The sequence below is a fragment of the Hemitrygon akajei genome, chromosome 7, assembly GCF_048418815.1.
Source record: "Hemitrygon akajei chromosome 7, sHemAka1.3, whole genome shotgun sequence".
NCBI classification, from domain to species: Eukaryota; Metazoa; Chordata; class Chondrichthyes; order Myliobatiformes; family Dasyatidae; genus Hemitrygon; species Hemitrygon akajei.
In genome coordinates this window covers 106,417,682-106,433,017 of record NC_133130.1, presented here as the reverse complement: position 1 = coordinate 106,433,017, position 15,336 = coordinate 106,417,682, and the positions used below count along the sequence as shown (strand labels likewise).

The following is a 15,336-nucleotide window of genomic DNA, read 5'->3' as shown; positions in this document are numbered from 1 at the left end:
ACATGTGCCTCTATGTCTTATGATCTTATAGTTGTGAATGGTATTAACTCTTGTTGAGTGTTTGGGGAAGAAATCATTGTAAAAATCTGTGATAGAAAGTAAAATACATTTTAATATGTGTAACTGACTTATCAGAATTGAAGAAATTCTGTTTTGAAAGGGTGCATGCAGATGAAGAACAATTGATTTTATGTGCATTGCTTAGGTAAAATTGCCTACGCTTGACTTTAAAACATAACCTGGTTACGGTCAGAAAGCAAAGGATATGAGTGTTGGTTTTCTCCAGGTGATGCTGCTGAAAGTCTCAGCTAACCCTCTCTCTAGTTTTACTCATTAGTCATTCTGCAATTTTCCCCTTAAAACCCACAACGCGTGCTGCTTCTCATAAAACCCATCTCTAACATCATGATTACTGTTTTTGAGCTTAATTTCAAAACTATGCCTTCAGGATCTATCCTGTATGCATTTTAGGTTTGTCAGCCTCAGCTTGTTTAACAAAGCCTAGAGTATGCAGAATTTGTAAGAGCACAGAAGAAGTCTGTTTTCCCTACATAATTTCACTTGTTCATCCATACTCAAAATGAGATAATAGCCATGCAGAACTAGAGGTGTATCCGTGCCATTTTGAAAAGCCTTCATTGTCTTTGATGAAAACAAAGACAGATTTAGACTAGAAGCCAGCAAGCAGGACCTATAGCTAGGGTTCTACTCTTTGCAAGATATCAAATAGGATTTTATATGGCCTGCACAGAATCTGAAACTGTAGTAGGAAAGCCTTCTATCTTAGATTTCATCATTTTGATTCCATAAGAGCCACATAATTATCCTTCAAAGTAGCTTTCAAGGAGTACTGGAACCAAAAAAGATGTTTAAGATTTTTGTAATAATGTTTCTTGTATATTAGTTTGAACATAACTGTTTGCCATGTTACAGACATGTTGAGAATCCTACAAGTATTCTGAATGTTATCTCCCATGGTTTACAACATAGAGCCAAACATCCAACATTAATCCATGCACATTCTTCTCGGTCCCATCTTGTGATAACAATTGCTATCACCACTAAAGCCATTGCTGACAATAGAGCAGGTAAGGACATCTGAAAATGTTTCCGATTATGGAGTTTGTTGATTATTTAGAAGTATTTTTATTTTATTGTTCTAGATGTATGGATGCAAAACATATCATTACAATCTGTCATTTCTTATCACAGATCACAGTTCAGAACTGTCTTTCCAATCTATTGCTGCTAAGCAATCAAACACAGAGGCTTCTGTGTTTTCAAAGCATCTTAAAAGCAAGCTGCAGTTGGTGGATCTTGCTGGCAGTGAATGCATTGGTAATCTGCATTAACTCCTATCTTGGAACAAATTGCCGTGTTCATGTGTAGAAAATTAGCAATTTTGCTTCATCATATACCTAGGTGGCAACAAGGGTAATTTGATTTACCAACTTACCAATGGATAACATACAATCAGTGGTCGCTTTATTAGACACCTCTTATAGCTAATAAAGTGGCCACTGAGTGTATGTTCATGGTCTTCTGCTGTTGTAGCTTATCCACTTCAGGGTTTGACATGTGCATTCAGAGATGCTGTTCTGTACACCACTGTTGAACCAGTCTGGTCATTCTCCTCTGACCTCTCTCATTACCAAGGCATTTTTACAAACGAAACTGGATACTGTTTTTTTTGTTTTTTGCACCATTCTCTGTAAACTCTAGAGACTGTTGTGTGAAAATCCCAGGAGATCAGCAGCTTCTGATATACTCAAACCACCCTGTCTAGCTCCAACTATGATTCCATGGTCAAAGTCACAGATCATAATTCTTACCCATTCTGATATTTGGTCTGAACAACTAAACCTCTTGACCATATTTGTGTGGTTTTATGCACTGAGTTGCTGCCACATGATTGGCTGATTAGATATTTGCAGTAATGAGCAAGTGTAACCAATAAAGTGGCCACTGAGTGTAGAAAATGCTGAAACAGATGTATCACATGGCTGGTTTCTCATTTCATTTTAAAATCTTTTTTATTAATTATTATTGAAGATGAACAAAAAAGAGATACATTAAGTCAATATGACTATGTACAATAAATAATTAAATTAGCAAATAACTGATTAACAAAGCTAAGCAATATATCAATAATAAGAAGAAAAAATTAAGTGTTAAGAATATTTTTTGAAAGAAAAAGAAGGGGGGAAAACCCTGCTAACTGAACCCCCCCCCAAAAAAACCATTGATAGCACAACCCCGGAGCTATACATCATACAAGCTTCCAAAAAAGAACATCAATCCGCCAACTCAAATCCACTTAAAGGAAAATCAGAAGGAAACCATATTAATTAACTCAAATCAGAGGATAGTAGCGGGCGAATGAACCCCACTGATGCACCATCAATAACTCTTGGAGACGTGAGGAGAGATATAGGCTTTTATTGGCTGGAAGAAAGAACAAGCAGCAATTGACTACCACACTGCATCCTGGAGACTGAGGCCGGGGCGGTGTCTCCAATCGCCTTTATACCGGGGTCCGTGGGAGGAGCCACAGGAGCAGTCAGCGGTGGGGGGGGGGGGGGGCATGTCCAGACAGGTATATGTAGTTCACCACACCCACCTTTTCTCAAAATCTAATCGAGGATCAAAAGTTCGACTTCTGATTTTCTCCAAACTAAGACATAACATCACCTGAGAGAACCATTGTATCAAAGCAGGAGCAGAAGCATCTTTCCATTTCAACAAAATAGCCCTTCTGGCCAATAATGTAACAAATGCAATTACATGTTGGTCTGATGGAGAAATACCATGAATATATTGTTGTCTATCTACTTATCAAGACCCATCAGCGAATTTTCTAGACCCTCGACCCAAACTGGTGTTTCCTCTGACTTTTTCCCCTTTCCATTGCTGGATTCAGGAAGCTGATTTCCACTTCTTAAAGATTGTGTCATAGTAACAACTATTCCCCTTTAAGATCTAACAAATAAAAGTTAAAAATTCAAAGTTTAAACTGGGGAAAAGGAAGAATTAATTGCAGCCACGCAGATCTGTGTGTCACCCCATTAGACAGTAGGCGGAGTCTCCCGGCTGGTTTCTCTCAATTGGTAACTTTGACGCTGGAATTCCATAGTGTGTGAAAGGCAAAGAAACTGCAATATGTGATTTTGCACTTCCTATCTCCTGATCTTTGACAGGACTGTGATAGGTGGGGAAGAAAGCAACTCAGAATACACTGCTGCATCATACCTATTTTAATGATTCTAACTCTATAGCACAAAAAATGGTCAATGTACACACATAATCAATGTACTTCTTGTCTCATTAGTGTTTAACACAACTAAACACCCATGATGAATGTTGGCTCCTGCTAACCACCCTTAGAGATGGATGATTAATTTACAATTAAAAAGAAAAACATGCCAAAATATTAATGTAGTCTAGAAGTGAAATGGGATTTGATTCTGGTACTGTTGGTAGCATATTGGGTAATAAGACAGTTGTGCAACAGTAGGTTTCCAAGGCTGGGCTTTGCAAGTGAAATGGGAAAGCTTTCCACCAATATATTAAGGTGAAAAATATCAGCTATAGTCAAGAGCATACCTTCATGGTGGATCAATTTCTAACAGTCCTGCAGAAGAGTCCAAAATTCATGAAAGTAGAAAATCTAGACTGACCATTCCCATGTCTGAGAGATTTGAAAAGATATTATCAACCCAGCTGTGAATCAGTAGGCCATTTAATCACCTTCCTTATCTTGAAAGAGAGAAGATAAATCAGCAAAGAATTCTGTTCCTGATCAAATTTTAAATGTATTGACAATTAGCTGCAAGTTGGTATTTGTGGTATCCCAGGAGTATACAGTGGAGCTGGAAAGTTGGTAAATGCTTTAGAATTTTCTCTATTTCTGCATAAATATGCCCTAAAATATGATCAGATCTTCACACAAGTCCTAAAACTAGATAAAGAGAACCAAATTAAATAAAAGACACTAAAATACATTATACTTGTTCATTTATTTATTGGAAAAAAGATCTAATATTACATGTCTTTGTTGGAAAAAAAAGTGAACTTTTGCTTTCAGTAACTGATGTGACCCCCTTGTAATGGTGTATCTGGTAACTGTTGAACAGTCCTGAACATCGGCTTGGAGGAATTTTAGACCATTCCTCCATACAAAACAGTTTCAGTTCATCGATATTTTTGGGATACCTTACATGAATAGCCCTTTTCAGGTCATGCCACTGAGTTGGCCAATTCAAAAAAAGTTTTTTTCTTTTTAAACCATTGTTGTTGATTCACTCTTGTGTTTTAGATTATTGTCCTGTTTCATCATCCAACTTCTATTAAGCTTCAGGTGATGGACTGCTACCTTGACATTCTCCTATAAAATATCTTGATACAATTTTGGATTCATTGTTTCCTCGATGATTGCAAGCTGCCTAGGCCCTGAGGCAGATAAGCAGCCCCAAACCATGATGTTCCTTCCAACATAGTGCTCCTTCATAGTGGTTATGGGGTTTTGGTGTTGGTTTGCAGTGCCCCTTTGCCTCCAAACATAGCAGTGTGCATTTCTATCAAAAAGTTCAACTTTTGTCTCTGTCCACAGAATATTGTCCCAGAAGCATTGTGGAACATCCAGGTGGTCTTTGCAAACTTGAGACATGCAGCAATGTTTTTCTTTGGAGAGCAGTAGTTTTCTCCATGGTGTCCTTCCATAAACACCATTCTTGTTCAGTGTTTTTCTTATTGTGGACACATGAACAGAGACTTTAGCAAGTTCTGCAGGCCTTTTGGTGTTACCCTTGGGTTTGTTTTCACCTTCTTCAGCATTGCACATAGTGCACTTGGTGTGATCTTTGCAGGACACCCACTCCTAGGGAAACTAGCAACAGTACTCAATTTCCTCTATTTGCAGATTATTTCTCTTACTATAGGCTGATGAACACTCAGGTCTTTAGAAATGATTTTGTAACCTTTTCCAACTTAATGCATCTCTACAATTCTTCTCCTAAGGTTCCCTGTAAATTGTTTTGATTGAGGCATGGTGCACATAAAGAGATCTTTCTTGAGAAGAGCAGGCTCTGTTAATAACCTGACTTTGTGTGTTTTTCTTTTATAGGCCAGGGCACCTTGACAACCCACACCTCCAATCTCAACTGGTTGATTGGAACACCTGACTTCAAATAGCTTTTGTAAAAGGCATTACCCCGGAGGTTCACATACTGCTTTTGAACCTGGACATTGACTGTTTAAGTGGTGTACTCAGTAATGGCGAGAAGTACAATTGTTTGTGTGTTATTAGTTTAGGCAGATTGTGCTTGTCTATTATTGTGCCTTAGATGAAGATCAGATGACATTTTATGAGTAATTAATGCAGAAAACCTGTTAATTACAAAGGGTTCACAAACTTTTTCTTGCAACTTCAATTCTGTCCTTGGTGAACATGCCATAAAAAGGTACAAGCAAAGAAAGGGAAGCAAGATTAAGAGACTCTAAAATTTTGTATTCATTTTGATATTAGGGTAAACTTTATAAGGGGATAAAATACTGGGCGATTTTCAAGATGCATTCTTCTGTTAGTATTTTCACTGCTTATTCTGTGTTATTATTGGAGATAAAATGTTCAATCTGCGGTTTAACTTTTGAAAGGTATGTCAGGAGTAACAGGTTCAGCTCTGAGAGAAACTTCATTTATAAATCGCAGCTTATCAGCATTGGCTGATGTGTTTGGAGCGCTAGCAGAGCAACGATCGCATATACCTTACCGAAACAGCAAGTTGACTCACCTGCTTCAGGACTCCTTGGGTATGTGTATATTCTGTAAAAGATTTTCATAAAAATCAACTATTTTAATATTGGGTACTTGCACTAATACTCATTGTGCATTGCAAGTAAATTCAACCGCAGTACACTGCATTTACAAACTACACCTACACTTCAAATTACCACCAATTTACATTTCATCAGCATGTTTCGAATGTATAAATACTTCTGACTGGGACTCAGCACTTTAAAATTAAAATACTTCATATTTTGTCTGGGTAGCCTCCAACCTAAAGACACAGACACTGATTTCTCTAACTTTTGGTAATTTCTCCCCTCTCCCCCTTCTCTCTTTTTACATTCCACAATCTGGCTTCCCTCTTACAATGTTTTCTTCTCCTCACCTGACCAGCTCTTCCCTCTGGTACCCCTCCTCCTTCTCTTTCTTCCATAGTCCACTGTCCTCTCCAATCAGACTCCATCTTCTTCAGCCTTTTACCTCTTATACTTATCACCTTCCACTTTTTTAATTCATCCCCTTCCCTCACCCACCTTGCCTCTCACCTGGTTTCACCTATCACCTGCTAGCTTGTACTCCTTTCCCCCCAACTTCTTATTCTGGCTTCTGTGCTTTTCCGTTGTGTCACTCAGACTGAATCTGAAACGTCGCTGGTTTATACTCCTCCCTGGATGCTGCCTAACCTGCTTTCTTAGAAACATAAAAAAGCTACAGCACAATACAGGCCCTTCGGCCCACAATACTGTGCCGAACATGTACTTACTTTAGAAATTACCTAGTGTTACCCATAACCCTCTATTCTTCTAGAATTTTGTGGGTGTTGCTCAGAATTGCTGGCATCTACAGAATCTCTTGTGTTTGGAATTACATTGGTTATGCACATTGAAGAGGTTGCAATATGCACCACCATTTTAATATGTGGATAAATATATCAATTTACCAGGTGATCTTGATCTGGTTGCTGAATTAAATTAGTGACTTACGAGTTATTTGTCTTTTTTTTATTTTAGAGATATGATAAGGTATTAAACCCTTCCTGTCTCGCAAGGCCACGCCACTCAATTATACCCATGTGATCAATTAACCTACTAACCTTTTGGAATGTGGGAGAAAATGAGACTGTTCAGAGGAAACCTATGTGATCACAGGAAGAACGCACCAAACTCCTTACAGAGAGTGGCGGAATTGAACATAGGTCACTGGTGCCGTAGTAGCATTATCCTAACTTGTAAAATTAAACTGAAGTGACTTAATTGGGCAGCTTATTGGGGTTGCTTAGAAGCTGAGACAGAATGTGTTGTAAAGAATAGCAGGTAGTCCTATGAGCACAACAGCATAGTGGTAAAATGACAGGCCTAGTAACTAGAGTTGAAGGTTACTAGTTGGATACATGAGTCTGAATCTCACCACATAGGTGGAGAATACAAATTAGGTTAATAAATAAATCTGAAATTTTAACAAAAAGGCAGTCTTCAGAATGGTCATGACTAGACTATGTGATGATAATGGGTTTGTTGACTGCAAAGTTCTGAACACAAGTTAAGACTTTAAGCCTTATCAGATATAAATACCACGAGTACTCTCACTAAAGGAAGATAATACTGTAATTACCCAATCTTCAAAGATTAGTTTACTTCCCTGTTTATTCACCATGGCGAGCTTAACTGCCAATATCCAACAATTTGAGTGGTGGGATCACCCCCTCCTGAACTAACAAAGTAAAACGCAGTTCATTTATTTACAGTGATACACGTTAAAATCCACACAGCACTCTTAAAACAGATTTAAAACTCAGAGAATTTCTATCTTACAGGTTTTATAATTCTTAGAGGATTTGTATATTTTCTTGAATCTTGAAACATTGTGAAACATTTTCAAATTACAAACCATTTCTGTAGCACAAACCATTTCCAAAGATTAAAGCCTTAATTATTCCTCAAATGCAAAGGATAAAGCACAAAGCATGTATACAAGATGATGAGAGGCATTGATCATGTGGATAGTCAGGAGCTGCACCTAGGGGGGAGGGCCCTGACCCAGGGCTGAAATGGCTAGCACGAGAGGGCACAGTTTTAAGGTGCTTGGAAGTAGGTACAGAGGAGATGTTAGAGATGTTTTTTATGCAGAGAGTGGTGAGTGCGTGGTATGGGCTGCCAACAGGGTACGATAGGGTCTTTGAAGAGATTCCTGAATAAGTACATGGAGCTTAGAAAAATAGAGGGCTATGGGTAACCCTAGGTAATTTCTAAGGTGAGGACATGTTCAGCACAGCTTTGTGGGCCGAAGGGCCTGTATTGTGCTGTAGGTTTTCTATGTTCTCTATATAGCAAAAAAAAAGATAAAGAATTTCCAAAAACACAGGTACAATTCCTTCAAGCTAAAAGACATAGCAAAGATGCAGAGAACCAAGTTATCCATGGCAGAAACTGAAGCTGGAGAAATAAATTCTAGTTCTCCCATGTTTCTTGATATTCCTTATTCCATTCCTAATCATCTAAACTGCTCTCTAAAGTTACACCCTTTTTCTCCCACATGAGTGACTTCACCAGCATGTGATATTTCCTCAGATATCCTTTTAACACAAACTGTTTAAAAGCATTTTTGGAGACATGGATCTTAGCTAGTTACCAATAATGCTGTAAAGCTAACTTCTGAAACCTTTCATAAATTATTTGGACTACAAACACATCAGAATATCATATATTCTAAATGATATTATCTATCTGTTCTAAGAGCTTCCTTGAACTTAGTAACTTAAGAGTCAGCTTGTCAGTTCAAAACAACCCTAATTCAATAACCCATTGTGTTATACTCTGCTCCTGAGCAATAATAAAGCAGGTTCAGTGACTCTTTACAGACAATCTTCAATATACAGAGTCTATTTGCAAAGCTGTGATTTTGACATCAAGCTGCTTTCCATTTACATTTTGAGAACAGAAGGCTGACTTCCATTTATGACCAGAAGTTAAACAAAGCAATATAGTTGAAAGTTCACTTACAACTGTTTTTGACCATTCCAATGGCAGCTGCTATTTAGAAATCAAGCTTAGCAAACATGAGCTAGAAGCCAATATATATCGCAACTATCATTAGTGATCATCATCTTCAAGAATTGTATTAATTCCTGATTGAATTTTGCAGAATGGAGGATAGTACTGGAAATGGGGCCATAATATTTAGCAAAGGAAGGTCAAGTAAAGGGAACTACGCACATGTTTGCCTGATATTGGTAAGAGAAAATACTGGAATTGGTAATATAAAGATTATACCAAGAGAGCGTGTAGAATCGTAGAGTAATATGGTGTGGAAGCAGGCTCTTCAGCCCATCTCATCCATGCTAACAAAGAAGGCCCTTTAAACTAGCCCCTAGCAAAACATGATAGGGTTCAGAAGAGTTGGTGTTGATTTAAGAAAGGGAACCTTATTTAACTTACTTATTGGAGCTTTTTTTGATGATGTGACTGGTAGAATAGGTGAGTGCAAACCAGTAGATTAGGAGTATTTAGATTTCAAAAAGTTTTAGAAGGGCCCACACAGCAGGTTGATCAACAAAGTTGGAACCCATGGATTGGAGATACTATGCCAATGCAGTTTGAGATTTAATAATTGGACTGTGACAATAGATGGTTATTTCTCCAGTTTATAAGTTGCAACCAGTGGGATACTGCAGGACGTAATGCTATTCAGGATCAGATTTATTGTTACTGACATAGGGTGTGAATTTTTTTTGTTTCATCTCAGTAGTGCAGTGCAAGTCATAAAATTACTGAAAGTTACAAAAATAAATAAAAAGCACAAAAGAGGAATAGAGAGTTAATGTTTATGGACTGTTCCGATAGCTGTTCCTAAACCTTTGAATGTGGGTTTTCAGGCTCATATACTCACCCCCCACCCAATGGTAGTAATGTGAAAGGGCATGTTCCAAAGGTGAAGGGTCCTTAAAGATGGATGCCACCTTGAGGCACCGCCTCTTGAAAATGTTCTCAATGGTGGGAGGGTTGTGCCTGCAATGGAGCTGATTGAATCTGCAACCCTCTGCAGCCTCTTACAATCCTGTACATTGGAGCCTCCATACAGGCAGTGATGCAACCAGTCGGAATGCTCTCCACTGTATATCTGTAGAAATTTGCAAGAGTATTTGGTGAAAACCAAACATTCTCAAACTCCAAGTGAAGTATAGCCACTGGTGTGCCTTCTTCATGATTGCATCAATGTGTTGGTCCAAGGACTGACCCTCTTGTGATGTTGATGTCAAGGAACTTGAAGCTGCTCACCCTTTCCACTGCTGAAAAGTGTGTGTTCTCCTGACTTCCCCTTCAGTTTTGTTGCGGGAAGTAAATGCCACCTTTCCAAGTCTGATAATGCAAAACTGGCTCAATTCCACTGCTGTCTGTAAGGAATTTGTATGTTCTCACCTGAACATGTGAGTTTCCCCCCGTGTTGCAGTTTCCTCCCATTTTCCAAAGATGTATGGGCTAATAGTGGAAAGGATGAAAAGAGGCCACAGACAAGTTAAGTGAATGGGCAAGAACATAGAATATAATCTCAAAAATGTGAGCTTATTCATTTTGGTGCATAAAGCAGCAAGTCAGAAATTATATATGGAAAGGAAAGTTGAAGTAACATTTCATAGTCATAGAATCCCACAACAAGGAAACTTTGATCCACTATGACCATGCTAACATTTTTCCTGTCTCTGTTAATCTAATTTTTTCACATTGGAGCCATATCATTCTATTGAAATTCTATCTAAATATCTCTTAAGCATAGTAATTGTATCTGATTCCACCGACTCCCCTAAAGGCACATTCCAGATATCAGCCATTCTGTGTAAAATAAAAATCCACTCAGATCTTCTTTGATACTCCTTCTTCTCACCTGAAATCTTAAAACTATGCTTGTCAAATCATTCGAATATGGCCCAAGTGCGGAGAGAGAGATACTGAAGCAGGTTAACAGTTCATGGACTTTAATGGGCACTTCCAGAATTTTAAAGAGAAAGGAAAACAATAAAAGCCAAGCCAACAGGGCTGTTGACTAGAACTCTCAAACTGAAAGTAAAATGCCAACACTGTGACTGAAAGCAATATCTTAAGTATTAAATGAACCTTTTTCAGCATCAGTCAAAATGGTAGTCTTCTGAGAAGGACAAAGGTAAACAGGGAGCATAATATTGCTGTGCTTTTACCCAAGTCTCAACAAGACTACAATGAAAAGAAGGGAGTTAAATACCGCCATCATGAAACAGTAATTTGCTGGAGCATGCACATTCATGAGCATAATTGCCAAACTTGCTGTGCAGCCCTCCTGTAGAGACATGTAGACCCTGCAGCAGAATCTGTGGTTGTGATAGGGCCCTTCTCCCTAGGTGCAGCTCCTGAGACACTACAGACCTGTGCCCACTGCAAGTCCTGGATGAGAGATTTGTCCCAGATATCATTCGCCATGATCCAAGAACATTTCTCGGAGCCATATCCTTCTCAATCCATGACTTACTGGACCTTGCCCCGTACACACCAGGAGGCTCTGCATGAATAGACCAAGGATCCATCAACCACCGGGGAGGAGGGGCAGGTGGGATGACTGGGGCCAGGGGAGAGGCAATAACCGGCTTGAGCTGGGAAACATTGAACAGTGGGTGGATCTTCATTGATGTATGTAGGCGCAATCTATACAAGACCTTGTTGATAGCCTTTTTCACTACAAATAATCAATCCCACGTAGCATTGGGCCAATTTGCAGTTCTCAACTTTCAGAGAAAGATCCCTTGATGTCAGCCAGACCTTCTGTCCTGGCACGAAAGGCCAGATGTGCCCTCGGAGCCGATCAGCCTGCCGGGCATGTTGCTTCTAAGCATAGAGCAGAGAAGCTTTGGTTTGTCTTGTGGTGTACTTGTAACTGTTCAGCAGCAGGAACTCATGCATCAATCTGATCAGAGAAGAGCGGTGGCTGGAATCCTTCTGGCATTCAAAGGGGGGGGGACATACCTGCAGAGGACGACTGAAGGTTATTGTGGGCGATCTCTGCCCAAACCATTTGGGAGCTCCAGGATATGGGGTTGGAAGAGGCAAGGCAGTGCAGGGTTGACTCCAACTTGTGCATCACCCTCTCAGTCTAGCGATTGGATTGGAGATGGAAACCAGATGATAGGATGGCCGTGGCTCCTACAAGAGAATAGAGAACCTTGCAAAAGTGGAATGTGAACTGTGGTCCATGATCGGACAATATGTCTTGAGGGAAACTGCAATCTGAACAGATATTGAACCATGAGACTGGAAGTCTCACAAGCTGATGGGAGCTTAGGGAAGTCAGTGAAGTTGGCAGCCTTGGAGAATCAATCCACAATGACCAGAATGATAGCATTTCCATTAGACAGGGATAGCCTAGTGATTAAATCCACTGAGAGGTAGGATCAGGAGTGGCGCTGGCATGTCATCTTCTTCTGAGTACAGATGAGACAGGCAGAAATGAAGTCATGGATATCCTGGGACATAGATGGCCACCAAATCATCACTTGCTAAAGTCTTAAATTCCTGGAAGGCCAACCAAATGGGAGGATTGACCCCATTCCAACACTTTGGAGCGCACTGTAGCAGGGACAAACAGCCCATTGGGAGGATCCCCAAGTGGCCCTGGATCCAACTACTGTGTGGCCCTCACCTCTAATTCTATTCCCCAAATTATTGAGCAGCAGTGCCCAAGCAAGGAAGGATGAGTTCTGGATCTGCATTGTCCTCAGACCTGTAGAGCTGAGATAGCATCAGCTTTGGTATTCTTGCTGCTGGGATGATAGATGAGGATAAAATTAAACTGGGTGAAGAAGAGAAACCAACTGGCTTGACGGGAGTTGAGTTTCTTAGCAGTCTGAATAGATGAGGGTTCTTGTGATCTGTCCAAACAAAAAAAGGATGCTCTGCCCCCTCCAGCCAGTGTCACCATTCTTCCAGGGCCTCCTTGACATCCAGAAGTTCTCAGTTTCCAACACTGTAGTTACTCTCGGCCAGAATCAAACAATGGGAAAGAAAGGCACAAGAGTGCAGCCGGCTTTTTGCAGAAGAAGGCTGAGAGAGTACAACTCCAATACCAACATCAGATGCATCCACAATGAGTGGCCAAGATGGGTTCTGGTGTTGCAGTATTGGGGCATTGGTTTAGTTCCAAGAATGCTTGGCCACATCATTTGTCCAATGGAATCCTGCAGAGGTCCTCCTGGTGAGTGCATTTGTGAGAGCCACGAAAGAGCTGAAATTCCAAATGAAGCAGTGAGAAAAGTTTGCAAACTCCAAGAAGTGCCACACCTATTTGACTGTAGGCGTGGACCACTCCATAACTGCAGGCTTGGGCCACTCCATAACTGCCTAAATTTTACTGGGGTCCATTTGAAAACTGAAGGGGTAAGTATATAGTCCAAAAATGACACCTAGTCTTTATGGAATTCACACTTCTCTGGCTTGGCATACAGGTTATTCTCAAGGAGCCATCTGTGAATCCTCTTGACATGCTGAACGTGTTCCTGAAGAGAGCGGAATAAGTCAGAATGTTATCCAAATACACAAAAACAAACTGATTGAGCATGTCCCTGAGCACATTGTTAACCAAGGCCTGAAAAACATCAGGGGCATTGGCCAGACTAAGGGGCTTCACAAGGTACTCATAGTGGCCAATGGAGGTGTTGAAAGCTGTCTTCCATTCGTCCCCTTCTCTGATACAAACCAGGTTATAAGCATTACACAGATCAATCTTGGAAGATTGCTCCCTGAAGATGTTTGAATGCAGAGGGCAAGCAGGAGAAGAGGGTAGCACAGTGATATTGTTCAGGGGCAGTTAATCAATGCAGGGACAAAGCTTGCCATCCTTCTTGCTCACAAAAAGCCTGCTCCTGCTGGTGAAGTTGACATACAGATAAACCCCAAGGACCATGCCTCCTTGATGTACTCTTCCATGGCCATCATGTCTGGGTGAGAGGGAAAAAAGCTAGCCCCAGGGAGGACTAGTACTGGTTAAGTGTGAAGGCAGGGAGGTGCTCTTCGTTTTATTGAAGACCTCAAGAAGATCAGCATACTCAGCCTATGTAGATTCTTCTGAGATTCTCCTCAGACAAGTCCACATCCCTAGCTGACACAGGAGGGGATTCATGGACCAGAGCTTGAGCTGGACCCAGACAGGAAGACTAGTCATGTCGGTCCTCACTCTTGGAGTGGGGTTATGTCAGGATAACCAGGGGAGATCAAGCACCAATGGCAGTTCAGGTGAATCAAACAGATAGAAGTATAGTTGCTTCTTATGGTTGCCTTAGAGCACAGGTTGGAGGTGTTAGGTGGAAATCTGGATCTGGCCCGTGCCCAGAGGTCACTGATGTTGATATTTTTTCTTAATTCCTGAGTCACAACTCCCCATCTTTGAGCCATAGTGATGTCCATGAGATTCCTGGCTGCACTGAAGTTAATAAATGCCTTTTAAGTTCATGAGAATGAGACCCCCACCACAAGGCAGCTGGAACGGGAAGCCAATTGCAGGAAGAACTGATCTGTCAGGACTCGCCTCACTGCTGACGGGTACCCTCTTTTACTGGACACTTGGGACATGACACCTGAAAATGTCCTGGATCACCACAATAGAGACAGAAACCAGCTCTCTCGCTGCTCTCTTGCACTGATCTCATTCCTCCTGAGATAGGCACGTGTGCCCCACTGGCTTCTCCGTAGACTTGGTGCTGGGTGATGAGAAAGGAGGAGAGGACAGACGGTGAGTGGGAAGCTTGAGACATTCTATCCCTACGCCACTCACTTACGCAGTCATCAACTTGAATAGCGAGATTAACGAAGTCATCCAGCCTGTCCTGCTCATTACAGGCAACAATCTCGTGACAAACCCCTGCATTCAGTCTGCATTGGAAGGTAGTGATGAGGGATGTCTCACTCCAACCCATCTCTATTTCAAGTGTGCGGAATTTGACTACAAAGGCCCTCACTGCCCCTCTGCCTTGGAGCAGCTTCCTTACCCCACACTGGAAGGTCATAAACACTGACTCATGCTGTCCGCAGCAAGTTTGTAGATTGCCACTGTGAGAGCGGGAATTGCAGACACCTGTCTCCGATTTTCAGTGGTGAGCTGCTGAACAGTTGTGAGAGATAATGCGTGTTCCTCCAGATGAGGCTGGGCTTGTTGACATGAGACTATGTGCTGCAATGCTTCAGTAACTTCACTCAGAACAGATTCAGTCACCTGTAACTTATCCCCTACCTGATCAATGAATCCCAGGGCCAAGGTCAGCCGTTTACTTTGTGCTGGGTTAATTTTTTCCACTCAAGACTTGCTGCCAAATCATTTGAATATGGCCCAAGTATGGAGAGAGAGACAGAGACATTGACATGGGTCAGCAGTTCACAGACTTTAGAGAACTTTGCAGAATTTTAAAGGGAAAGGAAAACAATAAATGGTAGGCCAGCAGGGCTGACAACTAAAACACTCAGGCTGAAAATAAAATGTCAAACCCACAGCTGAGAGCAATATCTAAATGCTGAATGAATGAATGCTGCTTGTTTCCAACA

General features: G+C 40.9%; 1 protein-coding gene across 1 annotated transcript in view; it reads left to right on the top strand.

The window, feature by feature from the left end:
• The window catches only part of kif25 (kinesin family member 25), a 171,603-nt gene that overhangs the window by 146,011 nt on the left and 10,256 nt on the right, over positions 1-15,336 (top strand). Inside the window, exons 14-16 of the mRNA XM_073050272.1 lie at positions 934-1,088; positions 1,213-1,338; positions 5,653-5,808. Coding sequence (XP_072906373.1) covers positions 934-1,088; positions 1,213-1,338; positions 5,653-5,808 — 437 coding nt within the window. The remainder of the gene's footprint in view (positions 1-933; positions 1,089-1,212; positions 1,339-5,652; positions 5,809-15,336) is intronic.